Source organism: Phalangium opilio, unplaced genomic scaffold (assembly GCF_054372755.1).
Source record: "Phalangium opilio isolate 3A_F unplaced genomic scaffold, DU_Popi_V2 ptg000217l_1, whole genome shotgun sequence".
Taxonomy (NCBI): Eukaryota; Metazoa; Arthropoda; class Arachnida; order Opiliones; family Phalangiidae; genus Phalangium; species Phalangium opilio.
Window position 1 is genome coordinate 4856503 of NW_028324218.1, and position 26372 is coordinate 4882874.

At 34.9% G+C, this 26372-nt stretch overlaps 1 protein-coding gene and 1 long non-coding RNA gene across 2 annotated transcripts; both read right to left on the reverse strand.

Annotated features, from left to right (window-relative positions):
- Nucleotides 1-1484: 1484 nt before the first annotated feature.
- LOC149615836 (uncharacterized) lies at nt 1485-15493 on the reverse strand. Its single transcript, XM_089856095.1, has 10 exons — nt 15461-15493; nt 14206-14668; nt 13639-14145; nt 12340-13575; nt 11924-12277; nt 11595-11852; nt 10200-10424; nt 3981-4364; nt 3156-3911; nt 1485-2114 (listed from the first exon to the last, which is right to left on the reverse strand). Exons 1-10 carry the CDS (start codon nt 15491-15493, stop codon nt 1870-1872), a joined length of 4461 nt encoding a protein of 1486 aa, XP_089712221.1. The 3' UTR covers nt 1485-1869.
- On the reverse strand, nt 15470-25177 carry LOC149615837 (uncharacterized). The gene is made up of 2 exons (XR_016376124.1): nt 25154-25177; nt 15470-16009 (listed from the first exon to the last, which is right to left on the reverse strand). It is a non-coding gene; the product is annotated as an uncharacterized LOC149615837 (long non-coding RNA).
- Nucleotides 25178-26372: the final 1195 nt, after the last annotated feature.

The window sequence follows — 26372 nt, forward strand, 5'->3', positions numbered from 1 at the left end:
GACATCGAGACAGACTACAAACTCTTGAGACAAAGTTCGTCATAATGATTAGTCTAGCTCCTCCCACAAAACCGCCTAAAAACGTTACGTGAAAATGGATTTCAACACAATGATTCCAATTAGTTGTATTTATTCCTGCTAGAAACCATTTTACGATGAACTGGCCGTCTCATGTTAATTTTTTTTTATAATTTTGGGGATGTTTTACGTAACAAGCCTTGAAAAAGATCCTCCTAATCAAACCAAGGTCAATTATATAAAGCGATGAAAATTTCGAATACCACATGTTAAGCCTCTTTTGGTTGAAAATTTACATTAGAAAACCATAAATTGTCAACTCGCTAATGTGAAGAAATTCTAAAATTAATTGTATTACCATCCTTTTCGGGTTGTGAACCGGGAATTCCCTAAAAGTTCCTTAAATGGGTGTGGTTCAACTTCCAATTTGACCGATAGACCAAATTCGTGACGTAAATATTAAATTTAACGTGGGTTAGGCTTAGCACTTGGATAGTTTTACTACAACTATTCGTTAGCAGAAGGGGATAATAGAAGAAGCGTGACACTCTGTATCCTCTTAATATGCTTTAATTATGTAACATGATTCTTCCCAGGCGAGGGAATTACCCTTTTTGTTAATTTGCTCTCCCGCTCATCAAACCGTGCTAGGGTGAATTCTATAACTGTTTGGTGGTATTTACTAAATCCCCATTCAGCAATCAACTAACCAGGCACAAACCTTGATTGTCTTGACGTGGCGGGACAAAAACGCACAAGCGCATGCATGCCCCTTGGCAAATAGTTAAGCAGTGCTAATAGATATAGTAATGATGAGGGAACTATTTAAAATGGCGTATGTGCATGCATGATTCGGTTTAGTAACCTTGCTATAATAAATGTTAAGGGATGCTGGGTTAGGGGTACACTTCTCTCGAAGAGATGTATTATATACTTCTGTCGTTACGTAAAAAGGCGTTGATATTATTAGGGAAGTTTTTGTTGGTTTTTGGTTAAATCTAACCGGGAAAACGATTTGTTCTATAGACAACTGCTGACTCAGGTCTCTTGGAATTCAAGTTTTTAGGCCTATATTTTTCAGTGTTGATTGATTAATATCTAAAAGATAATTTATCAAGGTCGTTGCTACCTGTTCATTGTGCGCAGCTAATTTGCATCAATGTATACACTGTAATAAGGAAAAATAAGAGACACGTTTTTAAGGCAACTGCTAGCAGTCGACATGATTAATGTTACGCCTACTCTGATTGGACATAGATTGGATAGGCTTAGCACGTTTTGAAATTCAGGGTTTTCGGCATACATTAACGAATTTCAAGAATTAAATTTAAAAATTAAAATCTCATGCAAATTTTGGTTAATCTAGTAAAATTCCAGTTTGAAGTGTGAATTTTTAGATACGATATCACCAAATAAGTGACAAACAAAACAATAGTAAACAAAATACTTATAAATTGATTTTTATTAAAGGTGTATACATTTCTAAATAGGTATAAGCCTTGCACTGAAGTTATACCAAAAACTGGGGGAAATATATATAGTTATAGGTTAGCACAACGTTATAAAAATTAGTATATATTAAAAAAATTATTTGTTGTGTTATGATTAATATAAAATATTTGTTGTTTTTTACCTTGACTAGCGAAAAATATTTTCAAAAAAATTTTACATATATATCACTATTTTTCAAATAAAACCCGAGCTAGGAAGGAATACAAGTACCAAGGCTTAAGGAAAATTTCAAAAACTACAAACAAACACACACAATATACACGAATTCAATTTCCCTAGATTACAGCCTGGTCAACCGACCGAGGCTTAAAGTGTTCCTAAACCCAAAGTAAAAACACATCACCGTATTCTCTTTGTAGTAACGCGAACAATTGCAGGTTCTCTTTGAACCGTCACTGAAGAATGTGGCATTGAATGAGTACCATTACGCATGTCACTACGGTCCCTGCTGCCGTTTACCATAGTGGTTGTCAAGAATTTTTGACCATCTTTCGTTTGGTGCACTGTACGAGTAATTGTAGCACGTTTACTGTCACTACCACCATTGTCACTGAGCATTCGGTCGCTCTTGTCTCCTGGTAAACCTGCAAAATTAGCAGGGGTTCATATCCGGTACAACGCGGACACTTTTCAAATCATTAATATATGACTTTAACCATGATATTCGAGTTCCTGAGATCTTTAGCTTTCATTCAAGTACAAACAACCTATATCTAGAACAATATTTTGAAATTTGTGACATGTCACAATTTGTGACCAAAATCGAACCATATGTTGTTGGTACTCAAATTAAAGCTAAGAAAGTGCTGAATACTATGGTTATCTTAATAAACGTCTATATCCAACATGATGCAATCAAAATTCTTCTATTAACCAAGGACGTAGTAAATAAATTACCATGAGCGAGACTAAACTGCTAATAGACACCGAGATGCTCACGAGATTACGAGGAAACAAACTGTACACCCAAATACAGAAGTTCAAATACAAGGACATTGTTTAGTTGCCAAATAGATTCGGGACAAGGTTAGAATTGTGACTTGACAACAAGTCACAAATAACAGTAAATATTGTCTTATGAAAAATATTAGAAGCCCTCAGAAAAACACTTAGGACTTGAAAAAAAACAGCTTCCAGACACTATCATTTGCATAAATTAAATTCAATGAAAGATAATTTCATTGTTTTTTATGTTAGGCAAATCACACCTGTTAATGGTCTTTTAATTTTCTTATTGTAATTAATTTTTTTGGACCGTTTAGCGGCGAATACAGTTAACCTTGAAGGCGTGTCTCGATTTTCAAATTGTATTATTTAAAGTTAATTGAAATATTTAAGTTCAAAACAAGAAAAAACTTGGCAATTAAACAAGAACCACATTCCTTTATGAACAACACCTTAATTAAAACTAGACCAATCAATAACTACCCAATAGATTCAAATAATTGAAAGGGTTCATTCATAAAGATTATTCACAAAAGAAATTTAAAATTCCCAGATAAAAGTAGGGGCTAACTAACACCATGTAAAGTGGGTAGTATGGGACCGGTACAAAAGTTACCACAAGCCATAGACCATGCAAGTAGGTTCATCCAAGGCTTAGGGGTTGGTTATCTCGAACATACCGAAGACCTCTTCCGTGATTTCCTCCACAATCTCCTCCTCCTCATCAGTGACGTCACTTCCACGCAGAATCCTACGTATGGTCTTGCGAATGGTCTTAACTTGCGGACCCCTCTTAGAGGACTTATCCTCAATGGTACCCAAGATATCCATCAACTTCTTTCGACTCTCGAGCAAAGAGTTACGTCGATTCGCGGTGGACCTCTTACCTTTATCCTCCATGTATTCCCGGTCGACCCTCATGGAGACGCAACGTTTAGGCTTAGCTGATTTGCGTTCGTCATCGGTGACGTAATGCACATTATCGCGATGGTACTCGGTATCGGAACCACCGGAGAGTCTTAGGCTTAACGGCGGAGGTGGAGGTAAAGTTGGTTCGGTCGCATCCAATTCGTTCCAATGATAGTCTTTCGTACCACCTTGACCACCAAAATGGTGGACTACAAATTCCCCTTCGTCGTCGTCAACTATATCTCTGTGTTCTTCGCGTTTCTTCAGGCTGGACTTCAACTCTCCAGAGCCATTTTGTTTCTTTATTGTGTTGATGACCACTGGTGTTGATAAGCTTTCACTTCCGTTTTCGCTGTGTTGGGAACAGTTTGAGCAGTGACAGATTGAGTTGGTTTGAGCCTTGCAACAGGAGAAGCTTTCCATCGAGCTATAACCTTCGCTGTCCATAAGTGAGGGGAGATGAGACTTGTCGCTTTTTAATGAGTGGTACTTGTTGCTGTTGTTTTGGGTAGTTGACCTTTTGGTTCCTGTGTTCACAATAAGGCATTGTTTAGCGTCGTCTTCTTTAGAAGTACAACGTCCATGCTTCAACTTACCATTACTTTGAGTATTGTTGATCTTGGATTCCCCTCCAGTATGTCCATTCGTGACACTGGCGTAATAACCGGCATCACCGTTATACAATAGCTTCTTCTCAGCTACCAAGGACATCTCTTCATTATCCTTTTCAACTAAAGCGTCCAGTGACATGCAGTGACCGTTAGGAACGTCCATAACACCATCGTTTTGCTCGTAATTGTCACCGTAATGACATTGACCATTAGACTCGGGATTGTCCACACGCTCTCCTCCTTGCTCCGCGTCACTCTGGTCCTCAACATCGGATTGGTATGACAAGAACTGCGTTGAGTACGGAGTACGTTTCAACTTAAACTCTGCCCATACTGGCCTATTTGAAGATGCATCGTTTGAACCACGGTCTGCATTAAGTAATATGAAAAATACGAAAAATTTATTTATTTTAATTTGAAAAACAAGTTTATGTTTACGTTTTAATTCATATACTCACGTAATGTTTAAATAATCATACTTTAGGCATTAATATAGCAATACTTACTAACGTTTTAGTTAATCATAATATTAAACCATTTTAGCCCATAACCAAATTATTAAATTTATAAGATGTTAACTTAAACCATTCATTTATTTTATAATTAATATTAGTTTAGTTTTAGTTTTATTTAGTATGTTTAGTTTATAAATTATTTCCCATTATAACTATGACATTAGCCTAGGGTTAAGTGAAGCGTTAAAAAAGTATTTTTTGACAGGAATTCTCGAAGATTTATCCTTAGAAGATCGCAAAGAATCTTTTCTAGATTTCGAATGTTTTTCTGATTTTTCTGTAAAACAAAGGAGGAAGTTCACTTTTGTAGTGTTATGATTGACACGGTGTTGTTTAACTGGGATATTAACTAACGTAACCAAGCGTTTCTGTTATCTTTTGATGTACCCGACGTTTTTAAAACCAGTGTGGAAAAGGTAAAAATGAACAATTATTTTTAGGTATCGCGGGAGTGCCGATGAATGAAATATGTATGGTAAATTTCAGACTATATGAAACGAAGTGTTGTATAAATTGAAATTAACAAAACGTGTGTCTTCAATTTCATCAAGAATTATCAACTATTACCTATTGAGTAATTAGGGTTAATACTAAAATAACAATATCTAACTTTACACTTAGTTTCATAAGTCTGCAATTTGCAATATTTATTTTTATCGTCGTCAGTACTGCGATTTGCGAAAAAATTTAAAAAACCATGGTATTATCTCTTCCACACTATACTAAATTATATAACAAAATTACCTGGCGTTAAAAAATAAAGGTTTTTAAGCGTCGCGAACAAAATCTTCGAATTATGCAAAAATGAAACAAAAAAATATAACTCTAAAAATTTAAAATTTAAAATTTAAAATAAAAAAGGCAGGCGTACTCAAATTTTAACAAACTTACATAACATAACAACCTTCCCTGTCTAAGATAATTAAGTTTAATCATGATTAATCTATTCAAAAACCGTTAGATTTTCAATGTCACCATTGTCACATGAGCGCGAACTGATTCATTTTATAAACAATGAAAATTTTCTTTTCCTTTTTTTTTAAATCATTCAACTAAATTATGAACAATTCCATTCGCATAAAGAATAATTTAACTAAATTTTTAAAAAAAACTCTTTTTGTTTTTTAATGTTTTATAATTATAATGTTGTTAATGAATTAAAACTATTAGGTCCTTGAAATATAAAAATAAAAAAACATCTTTTTAAAAAATAAACTTTAATAAAGATTAAAAATTCTAATCCGACCTCGAAATTTTGTTTAAAATCTTCATAAAAACGGTAATAACTATCATTGTTTGAAGCTTTTGTAGTAGCCTAATCTCATTATATCCTTATTATCAGAAGTATATAAGCGTGAAGTATTCCTAAAGCTCATGCTACCCATTCTTCTTTTCCATTTGTTCCTGGCGACACCAGGAATACATACATAGTTACTAGGAATAACTGTGTACACGTTTTCACTCAACGTATTTATGCGAATTTTGTATCAAGAGCTAGACTAATCATTATATATGTCGAGTTTTACCAAGCGAATTTATAATCTATCTCACTGCGCATTGCACCTTGCCTAGGAACTCCCGTTGCTACCCAACCAATGAAATAACAGTTAGAAAGATGCCATCAGAATTATGAGGCGTTAACGCGATAGTAAGTTCTCAAGCACCACCCACAAAACCCGCCTCAGAATTAAACATGGCCTCAGATAAGGGAACGCAATCATTCCTAGTAGCTGTATGTATTCCTGGTAACACATAAAATGAGGTGAATTGGGGTAAATGAAAACAAAATGAAGTACAGAGCAGCGTTACAAACAGACAGACCACGTTTTTCCACTGACTGTTTATAAATATTTAACTTCTATAACATACTTCTATAACTATATAATTATATTGTATGATTTTAAATATATCTTTTTAAGTATATATTTATGTATATGGTCGTTAAATGTTGTTTATAATAACCAATTTCAGTAGCTCCCCCTAGGGAAGATTTTCAAAAAGAGAGATATATACCCTTGAAAATTATTATTCTTTTTGATATAATAACAAAGTGTTTTCAAAAAGTGACCCTGCTTAAACCTCCTTTATATCTTGAAGTTGCCTAATTCGTTAAATTAAAGTCGTTGTTTTTTTTCAAGACCTTACTATTAAGTTTTTGTTCTTAATGAGGGGGATTGAAGTTCATAGAATGTTGTTAAAGTTTTACGATGACATAACAAGCCGATCTACCGAACGTAAACAACATTTTTATAGCAACTTCGCTTCTGCAATCTTAAGACATATTTCAGGGTTGCCAGAGATTAGAAATAAAATTTCCCTGACTCTTTCAGGGCTTCCCTGACAACCTAAAGTAATTTTATTTTAGTTTCACTTATTTCTTTTATAGATAAGTCCTGTTAATTATTATTGTGAATTTTAATAAAATTAGTGGTGGGAACAAACTGATGTGATATCGGTATCGGTGAGTGATATGGTGTTTTAACTGATACATTTGTTCGAGATTAATTTATCAACCGATTTTTAACTATTATCGACCGATTTTTAACGATTATCGACCGATTTTTAACGATTATCAACCGATTTTTAACGATTATCAACCGATTTTTAACGATTATCAACCGATTTTCAAGGATTATCAACCGATTTTTAACGATATAAATAGATTTTTAACGATTTTCCACCGATTTTCAAGGATTATCAACCGATTTTTAACGATATCAATAGATTTTCAAGGATTATCAACCGATTTTTAACGATATCAACCGATTTTTAACGATATCAATAGATTTTTAACGATATCAATAGATTTTTAACGATTTTCGACCGATTTTCAAGGATTATCAACCGATTTTCAAGGATTATCAACCGATTTTTAACGATTATCAACCAATTTTTAACGATTATCAACCAATTTTTAACGATTATCAACCAATTTTTAACGATTATCAGATTTTTAACGATTATTAACCGATGTTTATCGATTATCAACCGATGTTTATCGATTATCAACCGATGTTTATCGATTATCAACCGATGTTTATCGATTATCAACCGATGTTTATCGATTATCAACCGATGTTTATCGATTATCAACCGACGTTTATCGATTATCAACCGATGTTTATCGATTATCAACCGATGTTTATCGATTATCAACCGATTTTTATCGATTAATCGTTTAGCGTTAAATTTATCGGTAAATTATCGGTAAACATCGGATAATAATCGGTAAATATCGGTCGATAAGCGGTAAAAATTGGTTGATAAGCGGTAAAAACTCTGTCGATATCAATTTCATTGGGTTATATAATCAGTTATCTCGCCGAGTTTAAATAATCGGTTATTAAAGTAAAACTTCGATATCGGTATACTAAGGTTAATTTACGATACCACTAAAATATAAAACACAAAAAAATATATATATTTTCTTCATAACCTTGTATATAGTCGTTTCGAACCCAACGCCACCCAAACAGAGTCCATAATCAGTTTAAACCACTTTCATTATAAATAATTTCCCATTATTAAAGAAAAATGTACGTTTTCCTTGTTGAGAATTATCGATCCGAATAAACCCTCTCATTTTGTAGCGATAAATTGCCCGCTAGAGTTGACTTTTAAATTCTAAAGCAATTATTCATCTCAACTAGACAGAACTTATAGGAGACCCTCAAGAATGTTGCCTCCAAGAGATGGTAGTAGTAAGACACCATAACGACACCGAGACAGAAGGGAGAGAGAGAGAGTTAACTGTTCATTAAAGTCATAAACCTGTTTTCATAGTCACAAAAATCGTAATGTACGTTTCCTGGTACAAGTGACTGCAACTTGTAACTCAAACTTAACGGAGCGAATATGAAATATCATAGACAATCTTATATATATCATAATTTTATAAGTGATATGTTACATCCAAAAGTATGACATGCTCTACCTATACGATTCGTAATGCTACTGAGAGACTTGCAGCTCGAGAATACTAGTTCGAGAAGGAGAACGAGGGGAGCGAATTCAATTGAAGTCCTAAGTACACTCGGTGGTGGTTAATTAATTTTGCAGCTAGGACCTAATTCCATCTAGGTCCTATTTAGTCCGCATTACTAAGCCCCCTTTGACAGCAGCGCCCCACTCACTCACCAGGCCTCCCTCGCTTTACTTCCACGAATCTATGACCTACCTCACTCACTTACTTCAAAATTACAAGCTCCAGTTTGTGATGACCAGAGATTAATTAAACAAACTTATGGAAGGAACATATCTTATGAACTAATCGTTGTATGTATTCTAGATCCCTAACCAAGAAGTGATATCTAGTTTATTAGGGAGAAGGTATAAATTCGCGCCACATTTCCATGCAGCTTTATCTCCAGTCCAAACGTAGTAGGTCCGGAGTTAATCCCCGCCGCCTCTAAATTACAACCAGCATCTCATTGGTTCTTGAAAACTCGTGCACGTCAGCGCGACGCGAATAGAAAAAATTACAGTCATATTTTCCGACTGAGGAGAGGCGAAATAGCCCGGGGCCTCCTTTTACGGGCCTTGTATTTTGAAAGGGGGACTATGGCGCGCGGGCACACTTTGGCAACTTATACTTTCTCCCTAATAAACTAGATATCACTCCTTGGTATTACCCTAACCAAATGGTTGAAAGAATCATGAGATTAAAATGTTCCCATATGAAAACCGAGCTTCACATAAACTTCTGTTTAAGTAAGGTTATAATAGGCCTATACTTTTTCATTTATAAAATAAACATCAATATTTATTCTTAAAGTTTAAGTAATAAATTATATTTAAGAAAAGGAAGGTTTGTTTTGGACATATGCCGGTATTCAAATTCCCCCTCTTTTTCAAAAAAACTTGTTACTTATTTAATGACGTTATTGTTTACGCGACTAATAATTTAAATATTAAAAATTATGTTTGTGTATTTTGCGTCGTCCTTTCGCTAAAATATGGAAATCTTTTTAGGTCGCTTATTTACTTGTCCCAATATTGTATTTAAAATATTTTATATAACCAACCTTGAAATATTAGTTGTAACCCAAGGGCTGTTTATGGCAAAAATTGAATAGGATACTTGATAATAATATTTCAAGGAAAAGTTCTGGTAACGTAACATTATACCTTAATTAAAATAACGGTTTCCTTTTCCTAAATATAAAAATAATTAAATATATTAAAATTAATTTATAAAATTAATTATCTCTTATTACAATATGTTAATTAGTACGTTTAATTACTCATGATTAAAAACTATCAAGGACTACTGTGTCGCCATTCCCCCGTCATTGGTTTAGTGCATGGCGTCTGCTAGCCAGAACCTCTTACTCCTACGGGATTGGTTGAATTCTCACAGGCTGAGAGAGGTAAGGGGTAAGGTAGGTTCAGGTTAGCAGACGCCACTAAACCAATGGCGGAGTAGTCCTTGATCGTTTTGAAGACTAATTAAATGTACTAATTATCATATTGCAATAAGAGATAATTAATTTTAATTTTAATTTTAATATTTAATTATTTTTATATTTAAGGTATGATGTTATGTTATTCAAACTTTTCCTTTAATGTAAATAACTTTATGATTTCCGTGTTACCTAGTCTTGCTCTAAAAACTTGCTTAAAACAAGTTGGCGACCTCGATATAAACCCTAATTTCACGTCACCATAAAAAATACGTAATTTATCATACCTAATGAATCCCAATCAACGCTCGTTTTCTTGCTAGACGAAGATTTTTTCGTCCAATCAGGAGACTTCGTACGACTTCGGGTAGAATCGGAACGTTTCGTTTCTTTTCGTTTATTTTCGGGTGGACTCGGGGATTCGGTTCTTCGCGAGTTACTATTAGACTTGGAGCCGCTGTGTTTGCGACTACTTCTGGGTAGGGAGTCTTTTGACGATCGGGTCAGCGTGCCTTTTAATTTTAGGATAATTTAAATTGGTTTAGTTTTTAGTTTAGTTTAGTTTAATTTAATTTTATTGTTAGTTTAGATATATGTTTTGAGCGTAAAAAGTTAGTAAAGATTGTAATTTAAATTTTCCCTCTATGTGCTTTAGTTTAAGAGTTATTGGCGTTTTAAGTTTATGTCGACGCAGGCGGCCATTTTGATGACGTCAAAGTTGCGAACGATTTACGTTTGGACACGCGTAACTATTAAACTAATTAAGCTAGAAGCGCGGTTTCAATTTTAAACGATAGAGGACGTTCTAATTTAGTGCCTTTCAAGGTTGAAATAATCATAAACTATGTGTAATGATTTTTAAAATTAATAAATATGGTTTTCCTATAAATAATTCCACCCAATTAAATATAAAAAATTTAAAAATAAATTTCTAATAAAATTTGCGACGTTTCATAAATATCCTTCCACGATACGATAAATTGAAAACCCTTCCATTTCATTTGATAATTAATGAACCGTAACAAATTAAGTTGACTAAGGCTAACCTTGTAAAAATTTTTAACAATGATTTCTCGTCCATAACCTAAACTAATAATTAATGAAAATAAAAATCACTTAAGACAAAAGCCTCGAACCATTTTTCTTTTCTTAAAAAAAAAACACATTCGTTAGAAACAATTAAAATCAAATTTCACTTAAAATTTCAAAAACGGAAATTGAATTAAACATTTATAAACCATAATTTCTCTCTTTAATGAATGTAAGATCAAGGTTGTATTTCAAGTTTCCTCGAGTATTTTAATATGTATAATCTAATTATTATTTAAAAAAATCCCATTGAGAAAACGTAGGTAGTTATAAACTTGAATAAATCCGGTTTTAAAATTTAAAAAAAAAATTAAATAATTTTATTTTGTGTGGCGCCATCTATCGTAAAATACCGCAACTAAGACGTCTTTAACGCGATTTAATTAAATAACGAACCGTTTAGTTTAATTAAAATAATTTAGTTTAATTTTTAAAAGCCTTACAATCATTGTTAGTGATTAAAAAGTGTTAATGTTAACATAAGTCTATAATACATGCTAAGTTAGTGTTTCTGTTAGTAGCATAAGTTCATCACCAAAAGTAAACAGCACCAAGGTTAAAGAGAGTCCCAGAATAATATTTGAAAATGGTACCTGAATCTGGACTCGCATTGCGATTTTTCCTATGCTGTTTCGATGACGTCGAAATTCTGGGCGGGGTATTTTCCTCCAATGAGCTTCTTTGTTGGGAGGAGCTACGTTGCGTATTAGTATTTCTCTCGGGAGATGGCTCTCGCGACTTGCTCATACTTTTAATGCGATTTATAATCTTATAGGCTTGCAATTGGTAATCATCTTCGTCCATTGCGACAGTTGATTCTGTGGTTTTTGGTTTTTCATTTTCGTCTACGTCTGTCAAAGAAATACTCACCCATTAGACAATTATTAACTGGCTTGAATTGGGATGGGTGTTTTCACCCTACCTTTAGGAGGTTCCATACCAAACATAGTGTACGTTTTAGTAGGTTCTTGTTTGATCAGGAATCGAACCTTCTTCTTGCCAGTCTGAGTGTCCGAGGTCGAATCCGTCCTTTCTTCGTCTTGATCGCTACCGGAAGTTGAGGTCATGACGTGCAAGTTGCGATCGTAACTGGCAGAACGTCGATATTCGCGGTTTTTGCTATGACGATTGCGGTGAGACTCAACCGGCTGGTTTCTAGAAGACCTAGATTCACCGTAGCCACCGGAAGTTGGGGGTCTAGTTGAACCGTGCGATTTAGGGAACGGTTCTTGACGTATGTTGTTCAGTTCCATCATAGACAAAGGTCTATCAACATCTGTGAAAACGGTACAAGGGTTAGGAATATTTACAAACGCAACCCTTAAGCCTTGTCCTTACCTTTCCTTCTATGAGTACTACGCAGCAACACGGGGCTACTTGGTCTTTTCTTAGTTGACTCCCTCGGCAAGTCTTCAATTATAATTTCCTTCTCATTGTGTTCAGTCCAGGATGGCCTGCTATGGCCCGTGGATTGCGAACGTCGTTTGTTGTAATTGAGCAGTTCGGACTTACTCGAACTACGACCACGCTCAACTTTGACCTCAGGCAACAGATCAGACTCAGGAGACTCTTCCCGTCTTGACGCCCGTACCTTGGACAATATATTTTGTATGACGTGTGCCTCGTCGGTCGATTTCGAAGTACTTGTCGACGTTGAAGTAGTCTGCTCTTTGGATACCACTGTGGTTCGTGGAATCCTAGATGCAGGTTCGACGTGGTGATTCTTTAACGTGTCCTCAGGTGGTTTTGTTTTAGATTCGTGGTCAGGTTTGGGTTTACGGAGTTTCACTTGTACTCCAATGTTGTTGGACGTTTCCTCGTGAATTGTCGGTTCCTTTTCCTTCGCTTTCTCAGTTGGCGTCCTGAGGGCAGATATTTCATTCCAATTGATGGAGCTGTTACGTTTCTTCTCTGCTATACGTATCCATTCTGGTTCTTCTTTAATGGTACCTGAGGTTTTAGGTCTAGACTGCGCTGGTTGTTGATTGTAACGAGGTATCGGTGTGTCCTTACGCACTGGTATGACACGTTCCTCGACTTCCGTCTTCAACGAAGTACATTCCGGAACTGCTTGATATTGAAATGAAGCTGGAGTTTCCTTAGTGCGGTCAGTTGGCCAGTTTTGAAGTGAAACCGGTTCGAAATTATCCTGACTCTGTCGTTTAATCCCGATATTGTCCCAATCTATGACTTTACGACGGTCCAAGTCAATTTTCTTTAACCATTCCGGTTTATTCTCGCCTCTTTTGTTCAAATTGGGTGAAGGACTGTAACGATGTCCAGAAGGCGAGCTACGTCGACTCGAAACTGATATTTCGTCAGCGTGGTCTTGATTGGAACGATTTCTGTTGCCAATTCTGTCGGTTTCGCAGTCGGACGCCGGACGTCCTTGAGGACTTGGTTTGCGCGGAGGAGACATGACCAGTTCACGAATTTTGGAACGAGAAGGGGAAGGTGAGGCGGAATGTTGGCTACGACGGTCCCAAGTTTGAATTTGGACACGTTGGCGAAAGTTTGGGTCTCGGCGATTGGGTTTTGATGGACTTCCAGTGACGGATTCCTCTTTGGAAGAATCTGACGCGTAAAAGATGGATAAGTACCTGAAATTTTAGAGCAGGAAGTAGTCCTCAAGCTTACCATTAGATTTCGTGGAAGACACATCCAAGGAAGACACGGACGAACACCTATCCTTTAGTTTCGGTGACAAATTCAACTTATCCTCGTGACTCGATACATCTTTGGCTTTGAATTCCTCGCGACTGGTGAAGTCAATCATACTGGAGTGCATGGCCTCCCTCGTGGACATTGATCGACTCACGTGACTGCTCTGAGTAGGGGGAGGTGGCGGAGGATGGTTCGGTTTGATAAAGACAACGGTATTACTTCTGGCTGGTGTGGAACGTGCCGGTTTAACAGATGGCGAGTTCACCGTAATACCGGGCGAAACACTGGTACCAATTTTGCGACAGCGTGGAAGATCATCTGGATTTCGTTCAGGTGATGAACTGCTGTCTCTGAGTGGTTTTCTAGTCGGGGAGGTCTTCTTGTTACTTATACGGACTTGGACAGCGGCACTGCGGCTGTGTTTTTCGTCAGACTCTCGACGGAGACGATGAGGATTGTATTCTGTTATGAACGTACTGTCTGCAAATAAAATTTACATTAAGAAATGTTTTAGAGAGTAATATACACTCGTGGTCTTACCCCTATCCTTACTGGGTACGTCATCAGCCTTATCATCAATGGAACAAGTACTAAAAGGCCTTATCAAAATTTGCGTCGGACCATCATGCCTTTGAGGTTTGGGAGGCGCGTTTAGTTTGCCGAAAGAAATCACAGTTGGTGAGTGGTGCGAGCTGACCTTACTATCATTGGAGCTAAAATCATCAGTGCTTCTTGCTGGTCCAATACGGGCTCCCAATGGATCCTTCAACGTGATACTGACAACAGTGGGTGCGGAACACCTGCGTTCCGCGTAGGGTTTCATTAAATTTTCGTGGTCTTCGGAGTCCGATGAGGATGACGCGGATTCCGAAGTGACTCTGACTGTGGTCGACTTGAAGGTAGATGAGGAATTACGCGTCATTTCGTCCTCTTCGCCCACACCTTCGTTATTACGGTTGGAAGAGTTCCAACTGGACTCGTCTGAAGTAACGGGAGATTTTGCCTAAAATGTTTTAACAAATATTTAGTATTTCTAGGATAAGGTTATCATTATATTAACCGAGGGTTAGGTTAGGTTTAGTGACGGGGTCAGATTATCGTCTTCTAGTCATTAAAAATAACTTGAAGTTTCAACCTTCACGGGGGTAAGTTCATAATGTGACACTCCTTGGCGTTCTTAGTGTGTAGGTTAGGTTCAAAGAGGAGAGGTTCAAATGGGTTAGGTTCAAAGAGGACAGGTTCAAATGGGTTAGGTTCAAAGAGGACAGGTTCAAATGGGTTAGGTTCAAAGAGTTCAGGTTCAAATGGGTTAGGTTTAAAGAGGACAGGTTCAAATGGGTCAGGTTGAAAGAGTTCAGGTTCAAATGGGTTAGGTTTAAAGAGGACAGGTTCAAATGGGTTAGGTTTAAAGAGGACAGGTTCAAATGGGTTAGGTTTAAAGAGGACAGGTTCAAATGGGTTAGGTTCAAAGAGGACAGGTTCAAATGGGTTAGGTTCAAAGAGGACAGGTTCAAATGGGTTAGGTTCAAAGAGGACAGGTTCAAATGGGTTAGGTTTAAAGAGGACAGGTTCAAATGGGTTAGGTTCAAAGAGGACAGGTTCAAATGGGTTAGGTTTAAAGAGGACAGGTTCAAATGGGTTAGGTTCAAAGAGGACAGGTTCAAATGGGTTAGGTTTAAAGAGGACAGGTTCAAATGGGTCAGGTTGAAAGAGTTCAGGTTCAAATGGGTTAAGTTCAAAGGGTGCTGCTTGCCGTATTCTAGCCAATATTTTGCGTGAAACGATTGATGCTTACCCTAGACGCAGGCGCATTGTTGAGCAACTGCATTGGGAAAACCAGAACCGCGTGTTTGGGAGGATGTTTCCATCCCCTGGTTGTGTCCTCATCACCACCATCTTTCGGGATATCAGCTTCATTTCCGATTAAATCTTCACGTCCTTCCGGTTCATCCCGAATACCATCGGAACTATGAACGTCATCAACCGAATCATTCACCTCAACTACGTAATGTTCTTTAGTAGAAGTTGAAGTGACGTAATCGTCACTTTCAGTTGTAGTATGTTTTTCTTCGATCTGTAAAACAATGACGTAACAGAATGGTTAATTAATTCTTTGTTCGACCAATCAACGCTGTAGACTTACTTCAACGTTATCGTGATTAGAATCATTATGGTTGCTATCAGATGACCCCGAAATTGACCTTTCCTCTAGGGTATGATCCCAGACTGAGGACACGAAGGATTTGAGACCAGCTCTAGTTGGGGGTCGACGGTGACCTAATGAACCTTTTTGAACCAATTCGGACTTCCCCTTTTGATGAGTGTGATCAAGGTTTGGTGTACTCTGTTCAAAAATAAGAAATGCAAATTAGGTACTTAACAACAACACCGATTAAAGTCAAAATATACGAAAAATAAAACCCAAAAAAAATTTAATATATCAACGAGGGTCCTCGATTTGGTTCAGTGAATTTTATCAAATATAAAAATTTTAATACGTTTAATATTTTTTTTTATTATTTTTTTTTTGCTAAAGATATAAAGTTAATTTTTTTCTTTATAGTCTAGATCTTTAATTCTTTTTATGAATGTACGCATTTAATACAAGGCGTTTCAATGCAGTTAATCCATCAACCACGCGCTAAATTTAGAGCCTAGATTTCTTCCAAAAAAATCAAGTTTTGATAAAACATTTTAAAAGGTTGATATTGGTGGATTTGGGTTTAAGGGTTCGGAATATTTTTTTAAATTTTTTTTAGGGAATCATTTAAATTAAGGTTGATGATTGTTAATATATCATTTATAAGGAAAGCTTAAATAAAATTTGATTAAATTTAAAGAGGTTTAGAGGATTTAATTACGACATTAAAAACAGTAAATTATGGGATTTAGAATTTTTTATTTACGGTATATGAGGTAATAAAAATATTTTGCTATCAACATAAAGTAATTGGGGGATTTTTTTATAATAAAAATTATTGTTATTGGGTCAACGTTTTCATTTAACCAAAACAATGGTTATAGACCATGGTGAAATAATTACTATACATTCCACGATTTTTACATGTACTGTAGGCCTATAGAAATTACTTAATTTTTAAATAGGGTTGAAAACCATATAGATTTTTAATTTCAAAATTTTTGAATTGATTTTTCTAGAGTCCAAGTTTAATTTTCTCTATAATTTATTCTTTTACTAAATTACCTAACCAATAATAAATTTCCCGAATTTTAAAAAACTCCCTGATTGCCCATTTTACAATTAAAACCTATTTTCAAAAATTCCCTGATTTCTCCCTGAAAAATTAAAACCTATTTTCAAAAATTCCCTGATTTCTCCCTGAAAAATTAAAACCTATTTTCAAAAATTCCCTGATTTCTCCCTGAAAAATTAAAACCTATTTTCAAAAATTCCCTGATTTCTCCCTGAAAAATTAAAACCTATTTTCAAAAATTCCCTGATTTCTCCCTGAAAAAATTAAAACCTATTTTCAAAAATTCCCTGATTTCTCCCTGAAAAATTAAAACCTATTTTCAAAAATTCCCTGATTTCTCCCTGAAAAATTAAAACCTATTTTTTAGAACTCAATGACATTTCCAGGACTTCAATCCACTGCGAAGCAATAGATAAATTGCCGTAACTTTTATTTTCAAAACTCCATGACTTCCCCCCTGACAATTAAAACCAATTTCCCAAAACTCCATGACTTCCCCAACCCCGTGACAATTAAAACCTATTTCCCAAAACTCCATGACATTCCCAGAACTTCAAGAAACTGCGACGAAACAAAACCCACATAAATCCATAAATAAATTATTGAAACTTTAAATGAATTCTACAGTATCTTTAAAAAAACCGTACTCACATCAACATCAAAAGTAAATTGAAATAAAAATATCTCCGAAACCGCACTAGAAAACATTGCACCAGTAACAACCGCTTCTATATCACAAATGTTCATGTTGATCCATAAACATGAACCTTAAATCTAACACATGTTGCACCTAAAACAGTTCAAAATACATTCCCGTCTACAACTGACGTCTGACAGTTTTTGCAAATAAATCATTGATGTATATTTTTTTGATAACTAAACGTACAAAGTATCTGGTTTGAATTATTACAAAACTCAAAAGTAAGAAACTTCATGCTCTGAAAAGTGGACTTCTTTCTAGAAACCAAGCGGTAAATGGAATGTTTAGGGAAGGCTACTCCTATATACTCCCCCATGATTGGTTAAAAGACTACATCACGTGGTACACAAAAGAAATCGTAATTGTGCATTGGATTGAGTTATTGGGAGACTGATTATTTATTTATTTGATTCGAAACAAGTTGTCGCTCGCTAATCAAAAATTATCGAATGTATAATATAACTACCATGCTAAAATCGCTTGCCTGAAGAACCAGATATTGAAAGTTTTTGTTATGTATTAAGAAGTGAAATTATGGTGCCATGGTCATAGTTTAAAAATTAAAAGCGTTAATTTAAACCTGAATAATTAATAAACTAAAACTTATCAACTGACCCTTTTCAAAAAGGGGGCGTGGCACAGTGTCGTCTGCTTAATATTAAGGGTTAAGAGTTTAAGACCTAACATTGATAGGACGGTATATGAACAATAAAGACGTTAATTTTATGGGGCTTCGAAGTTACCAGTCCTGATAAACCAAAGTAGTCCTTGTTGTTTGTTAAGTCATATCTTAATTTAAAAGTTTTTGTTGTTCACATACTGTCCTAACAATGTTCAAACAATGTGTTCAAAGACCCTCAACAACAATTCCAAATTCTGAAAACACTTTATCACATGAACTTTGCATGTTTAATACACATGTTATTCAATCAAAAGTAGTATGTTTAAGTGCATGGATACGCAATGCCTATTCACTCACATATATAAGAAAGTAGATCAGTTTAAACACGTGACGTGATTACGTACTATTTATAACTTAAATAGACCGGACCTAATTTTTCTATAAATTTTTTAAATAAAACCGTTTTCACTTGACAGACGATTATTATGTCTTCATAAGCTACTTAATCCACCATGCAAATCCGAAAAACACAACCGATTTAAAATATTTCCCAAAATAACTATAAAGCATTTTACTAAAGTAGAAGAGATTAAACTATATTTCATGCTCAAATAATTTTTCCAAACAAAACCCAACTTTTTCTTATTATTCTTCTTATTCTTTTAGTAAATAAAAATCACTTTATGTCTGAAGAAATACGTTCAAATAAGGATGTTTCTAGATTTTCTGTCAGCTTCCAATTTCACTCACGAAAAAGTTTAAATAAGTATAATTTGGTAGTTCAATTCACGTGAGAAAATCTTTGTTCACGCTCGCGAACTAATGTTGTTATTTTTTTTTGGTACCCTTAATCCGTAATTGTGGGAATTAATACAGCTACTAGGAATCATTGTGTAGTCGGCCATTATGAGAGCCGCCCCGTTCTAAAGGGGTTGTATTACAATGTCTTCCATTAAATCCTGAATCCTGTATCTAGGCAGCTTTTTTGTGGGAGGAGCTAGTAGACTAATCATTATGTATGATGAATTTTACCCTGGCGAATTTATAATCTATCTCACTGCTCGTTGCAGCTAGGAACTCTACCAACCAATGCAATTATAGTTAGAAAGACGCCATCAGAATTTTGAGGGTTGACGGATAGAGTGGTACTGAGATGGGAGGAGCTACAGGGACGTGACTTCAATATTGGTATAGTCTAAATTGTACGGCCTGAGCTGTGGACTTCCAATAGAGCTATTTCAGAGGGGGTAATGGCTACGTCACCAATGTTATTTGCCCATAGAGAAAACCCTCATAAAATGTCCGCCCTACACTAAAAGGCAGGCCCAATTTTCGTAGCAGACGAAATTTTCCCCCACTGAAATAGCTCTATATGGTCAGCGAAACCGAGGTAAGAGATAAGAGGGTGTGACGTCACGAGAAAGTTCGTGGTAGTAGACTATAGTAAGTTCTCAAGCCCGGCCCACAAAACCCGCAAAGACATAAACATGGACTCAGATAATGGAGCACAAATAGCAATAACATTCAAGTGCCTTGGTTTGCTACAAAAACTCCTTTTTCAGAAGGAATTTTTTACTTCTAAGGCGCTAAAGTCAGACAGACACTAAAAACCACTTCAATAGGAAGCCTAACAAGCTGAAATTTCCATAAACGCGCTTAATCGCCTTGCGAGTTGCGACAAAAGCAAGAGCCGAGCCAACTTCCTGCAAGTTGACGAGCGAACAAAAAGGTACGGATGGTAACTTAAAGAAAAAGGTTTATTAAAGTTCAAGGAGCAATAGCAGACAAAATCGTGGTAAGCACGTAACGTTATATACAGACAGACAAGACGGGGACGTATCTAGCTAGCAGCATAAATGTATTACGCATTGTCACGGCCTACCAAATTGCGACGGCATTGGAGCGTGAAGTTTTATTATACCTATCAACGAAGTACAATAAATAAAATCTCACAGGCAAATAAAAGACCAAAAGAAATTTTAGATTGACTATCTATCTACCCCTATTGTTTCTTTACAATCTCCGATTCAATAATGGATTTACGGGTAATTTGAAATACCAGTCTCACGTGCAGTACGTTGCCTTCAATTTAACCTTTCGTGAGAAATTAATTCGCGAACTTAATATTTAATGATTAATTATTAATTATTAAATTTCATTTATAATACTGGATGTTTTCAGAAATATCTGTTTGAAATTTAAGGAATTTTTCTATAGACGGTTTCGAACAGAAAATGTAATTACTGCGACATTTTTTTCCCACAAGGGCCATGGTTTACAAGTTAATTGGAGTATTTTAGGGATGGCCCCCTCCCTTAAATTTAATTAAGATCAGAAATTAAGGGGGATGTTAATTGTTCTTTGGGAAATCAATCAATTATGAGTCGAAAATGTTCTATACTTCTATATATCTCCATTTTGTTTGCGACAAGGGACACACTGTTTTCGAGAGTTATGATTTGAAGAGTGTTTTAGGGATGAGCCCTTAATTAAATTAAATTAGCAATCATTGTCTTTTTGTTTCTTAATTAAATTTAATTTAAGGGGAATTCGTAAAATACTCATCAAATCATAAATTGAAAACGGAGTCCCTTAGACTAAGCAAAATCGTTCATAGAAGTTCTATATTTTCGACTTCAAAATTGATTTCCCAAAGAACACCGCCCTTAATTGCTGATACATCTTTCAAGAACACTATGTGACTTACGTCTTCTTGATTGGTTAATTTCTTGTGGTTGTTACTACCCGTACGGAAACTTTTGAACCAACTTCGTTTAGAAGGCATTTTAATGTACGCGAATCTTGAACTTTCTTGGGACTATCTTGAGTTTGTTAATTTACCGTGCATTTTCTTTAATATGTTAAAAAGAAATCTTAAATTGGGGACACAGTTTCAGTTGGTTGTCTCTCAATTTGTCATTTTGAGATTATGGGATGATTTTTGTGATAGGACAGAGAATTCCGGGATTATTATGTTTTGCGACCAACAAAACCCAAATTTGCGACCGACAAAATCCGATTTGCGACTGAAAGATCTGATTTGCGACCGACAAAATACGATTTGCGACTGAAAGATCTGATTTGCGACCGACAAAACCAAATTTTCGACCGACAAAACCTGATTTATGACCAACAAAACCTAATTTTCGACCGACAAAACCCGATTTGCGACTGAAAAATCTGATTTGCGACCGGCAAAACCAAATTTGCAACCGACAAAGCCCTATTTGCGAAGACAGTCACAGAAAAACTTCAAATTAACTACAAATTCACGGAAAACAGTCACAAGACACTCAAGACTACATACAGTTAAGTCGTTTCCGTAATCAATCAATATTATTAAATTTTTTTATGAACACCAACAACTTTTAATTCCTAAAAATCATCACTTCTTCTACCGCTAATCACAAACGCGTCACGTTTAAATTAATTACTTAAAAAACTATATATTAAATCTGACGAAGAACTTGGTCCATAAACATCCTATTCAAACACAACGCAATTCTTATTTGACCAACACCACTATACGACAAATTCGAAAATAGTCCCAGAACTCTCAACAAAAAAAGAAAAAAATATAAGAAAAACGTCTTAAAATTGAAGATTTTTTCCTCTAAAACATTAGCAAAAAAGGGGGGAAGAGAGGGGAGATTAACTCCAATTTTTAACGCATGGCTAAGTATAGTGTCTCTAAAATCATTCCGCCTGTGTCGACCCCCTTTTCTTCAAATTTCACCAAAAGATGCGCCACTAGATTACTTACTATATGCATGGTAATCTTGAAAAAAATTTAAATTTAAATATTATAGCAGCAGAAGGGGATAATAGAAGAAGCATGACACTCTGTATCCTCTTAATATGCTTTAGTTATGTAACATGAATGATTCTTCCCAGAATCCCAGGCGAGGGATTTGTTAATTTGCTCTCCCGCTCATCAAACTTAATTAAGATGGGTGTAATTACACCGCACCGTGAAAGGGTGAATTCTATAACTGTTTGGTATTTACTAAATCCCTATTCAGCAATCAACTAACCAGGCACAAACCTTGATTGTCTTGACGTGGAGGGACAAAAATTAATCCACAAGCGCATGTATGCGCCTTGGCAAATAGTTAAGCCGCGCTAATAGATATAGCATAATGATAAGGGAATTATTTAAAATGGCGTATGTACATGCATGATTCGGTTTAGTAACCTTGCTATAATAAATGTTAAGGGATGTTGTTGGGGAAGAATCATGTCACAATTACCAGCCCCCTCCCCGCTTTGTGGAGTTGTACACTTCTCTCGAAGAGAAGTATTATATACCTCTGATTATACTAACAGTTCAATTCCAATCGTAACTTGAAAACAGTGCCCCTTAGGGCTAACAAAAATGGAGGTAGAAGTTATATTTTCGACTCAAAATTGATTTCCCAGTGAACATCCCCTTTAACTTATGCCAGACTTATCCGAAACACGCCCTGTATACTTATGGTATGAATTAACCACTCTTTATAAAGGCATTCTCTCAATTTTTATACTAGCATAGTGGCATTGTTAAAAAATTAGGTGATGAAAATTCAAACTTTTATAAAAAAAAAAACCAGCGAATTTTTTTCTTAACGATAATTTTGGTTTTGGTTTTTTTTTTTTGAAAGCGTATGTAAGATTAATCGTTATCTGATTGTGATCATTTAAGTTTAAAAATAGTTTAGTATCGCACCTATTTCTTTGCAAAATAATGCAAAATATAATAAAAGTAATTAAGGTTAATATCTAGGGTGCGATTTTAAAGATTTTAGAAAACTTTCGCACCTTTTATTCTTAATATTTAATATTTAATCAGGGATAGATTTAGTTTTAGAAGTAGGAATGGAGAACAGAGTAATGTGGGCGCGCGTCAAAGTTCCGGACCCCCGTGTGGGGGAGGGTATGAAAGAAGAGGTGGGAGGGTCATAGCGACAGAGGTAAAAAGGAATTACGTATTTTTCGCCGTCCCCGTCAGCAACGTCATCAAAACGTAGTTTAAGTGAGCCAATAAGATAATTTAAACTTTTGGTTACGTGATGTTGGAGGGAGGGGCTCTATACTGGGTGGTCTATGAGTCGGACTGAAGTAAATACTAACCGTTCTCCATTCTTACTTCTAAAATTTAATCTATCCCTGATTTAATATTTAAAAAAAAAATTAACTATATTTCTGAATTTTATTATTAATTTTTTTTCTTATATAAAATCTCTCCAACAATATATGTATGCCTAATTATGACGGTTTTGCATAAAAACCCTATTAAATTATATATTTCGTAACTTCAAATATGCATGTCGTTAATTTTTAATTGCAGTAAGAATTAAAAATTTAACAAATTTCATTTAGTTTTATAAACTTAAGAAAATTTCCTCATCTTGAGGGAGATGACAACGACACGCTCTACCGCGCATGACAAAAACATTTTGTCAATTAGCTTAATTAAAGTTGATGTATATAGTTAAAGGAGAGTCTGGTATTTACACGCACGAGGCATTCCGTCGTGTTCTATACCATAATCTTTGTAAACATAATGTTTATAAATTAATGCATCTATTTCTTTAAATTGTTTTTTATTTTTTGTTGGCATCTTAAACTAGTTTACCGGTCTATAAATGAAAATTATGATAAAGCTGAATGATTAATTTAATTATGATTAAAATTGATCTAAGTGAAATTAGAACGGCCTATTTAGTACGTACCCGAATTTGACTTAAATCTGTGGGGAGTTTTATTAGGGGATAATATTTGCGGGGAATTTTATTAGGGGATAATATTTGCGGGGAATTTTATTAGGGGATAATATTTGTGGGGAATTTTATTAGGGGATAATTCTGTGGGGAATTTTATTAGGGGATAATTCTGTGGGGAATTTTATTAGGGGATAATTCTGTGGGGAATTTTATTAGGGGATAATTCTGTGGGGAATTTTATTAGGGGATAATTCTGTGGGGAATTTTATTAGGGGATAATTCTGTGGGGAATTTTATTAGGGGATAATTCTGTGGGGAATTTTATTAGGGGATAATTCTGTGGGGAATTTTATTAGGGGATAATTCTGTGGGGAATTTTATTAGGGGATAATTCTGTGGGGAATTTTATTAGGGGATAATTCTGTGGGGAATTTTATTAGGGGATAATTTGTGGGGAACTTTATTAGGGGATCATTTGTGGGGAATTTTATTAGGGGATCATTTGTGGGGAATTTTATTAGGGGATAATTCTGTAGGGAATTTTATTTGCGGAATAATTCTGTAGGGAATTTTATTAGGGGATAATATTTGTGGGGAATTTTATTAGGGGGTAATATTTGTGGGGAATTTTATTAGGGGATAATATTTGTGGGGAATTTTATTAGGGGGTAATATTTGTGGGGAATTTTATTAGGGGATAATATTTGTGGGGAATTTTATTAGGGGATAATTCTGTGGGGAATTTTATTAGGGGATAATTTGTGGGGATTTTTTATTAGGGGATAATTTTGTAGGGAGTTTTACTAGGGGATTATTCTGTGGGGAGTTATACTAGGGGATAATTCTGTAGGGAATTTTACTAGGGGATAATTCTGTGGGGTATTTCATAGGGGATAATTTGAAGGGAATTTCATACAATAATTGGTGGGGAATTTCATACAATAATTCGACACCCAAATAACATTTTTATTCGAGGATAACCGCGTTGTTGAAACGGAAGGGAAATCCATCCTTTTAAAAATATGTAATGGTATAAAACAACTTCCCAATTATAATACCCGTATCAAAAATTGACCAGCATTTCATTTCCTCTTAAAAAAGACATTAACTTAACGAGTAATGCTTGATTACCCATCAATATGTGTTGACCATATCGATGAAAATAATTAAACAGCGCATCACGTTCGCGATTTTTCTTAATATTAAGGAAATACAAAGTTAAAATATTTTAATTTAAAAAACAACTCACCTCAATGGTGTCCAAATCCATTTCAGTGATCTGTAACGAGATATACCACCATTTAATGATTGAAAACTTGATGTTAATTGAAACATTACTGAAGGCCTAAATGTCTATGTACATGGCCTGATTCTGATTTGCGAAATTAGTTTTATTTAAACCGCCATATTAATTTAGACTAATTTAACTGTACTGTATAATTAAAAATGTTTTAGGCTAACGAAAAGTTTAATAAATAAATGAAAAAATAAAAAAAAATATTAAACAAGTAAAATACGTAAATAAATAAGAAAATAAATAAATAAATAAATGGATAAATAAATAAGTGAATAAATAAATAAATGAATAAATAAGTGAATAAATAAATAAGTGAATAAAAAATAAATAAATAAGTGAATAAATAAATAAGTGAATAAATAAATAAGTAATAATTTAGAAAATAAATAAGTAATAATTTAGAAAATAAATAAATAAGTAATAATTTAGAAAATAAATAAATAAGTAATATATTTAGAAAATAAATAAATAAGTAATATATTTAGAAAAAAAATAAATAAGTAATATATTTAGAAAAAAATAAATAATTAATATATTTAGTAAATAAAAAATAGCTTAACTATTAAATTATTCAATATGTCATTGGATACCTCGCAAAGAAAAATTAGCACAAAGATGAATCGATATCAAGGTCTGTAAATGCGCAAAAAATTGCACTATTAGGTTGGCTCGTACAGACCCTAGAAATCTCGGTTTTTCGGAGCTAGGCGCGAGAGGTAAAAATATCTCAAAACATACGAAACAAGGCGACGCGTACCGCTTGAGGATTGAGAGAGAAATCTTTCGCTAAACGGTTAACGGTTCCTGGCCGTGGCCGATACTTTTGGGCGCGAAACGGCAAATATCCTCCGCGAGATCTAGAGTCCGAGGCTCCGACAACATACTTTGAGTCACGGCCCTGGTCGGTAAAAGTTGTTCCGGGTAAATATATACGAGAATCTCAAGTAAATAATATAATAGTTATTTAAGACTACCATTAATATTATTTTTGGCTTTGAAGCTAACGGCTAGTGATTTTGTTTTGACTATAATTTGTAACGAATTAAAATATCCGCTAAGCCTCGGCTTCGGCTTGGGCACCGCCGCACCGGTCGATTCATCTTGTCATGTTTCACGAGATAGAATAATTATAATATTAATAATAATCAATTATAATTATTATAATCAATAG

What these genes read in the sequence shown, in the direction of transcription:
- LOC149615836 (XM_089856095.1), bottom strand. Translation starts at nt 15,493, where the DNA reads ATGCAGTTGCTCAACAATGCGCCTGCGTCTAGG. An exon ending in CGTACCCAGTAAGGATAGGG is followed by an intron (nt 14,146 to 14,205) that starts GTAAGACCACGA and finishes TTTTATTTGCAG; the next exon opens with ACAGTACGTTCATAACAGAA. An exon ending in CAATGCGAGTCCAGATTCAG is followed by an intron (nt 10,425 to 11,594) that starts GTACCATTTTCA and finishes TAAAATTAAAAG; the next exon opens with GCACGCTGACCCGATCGTCA.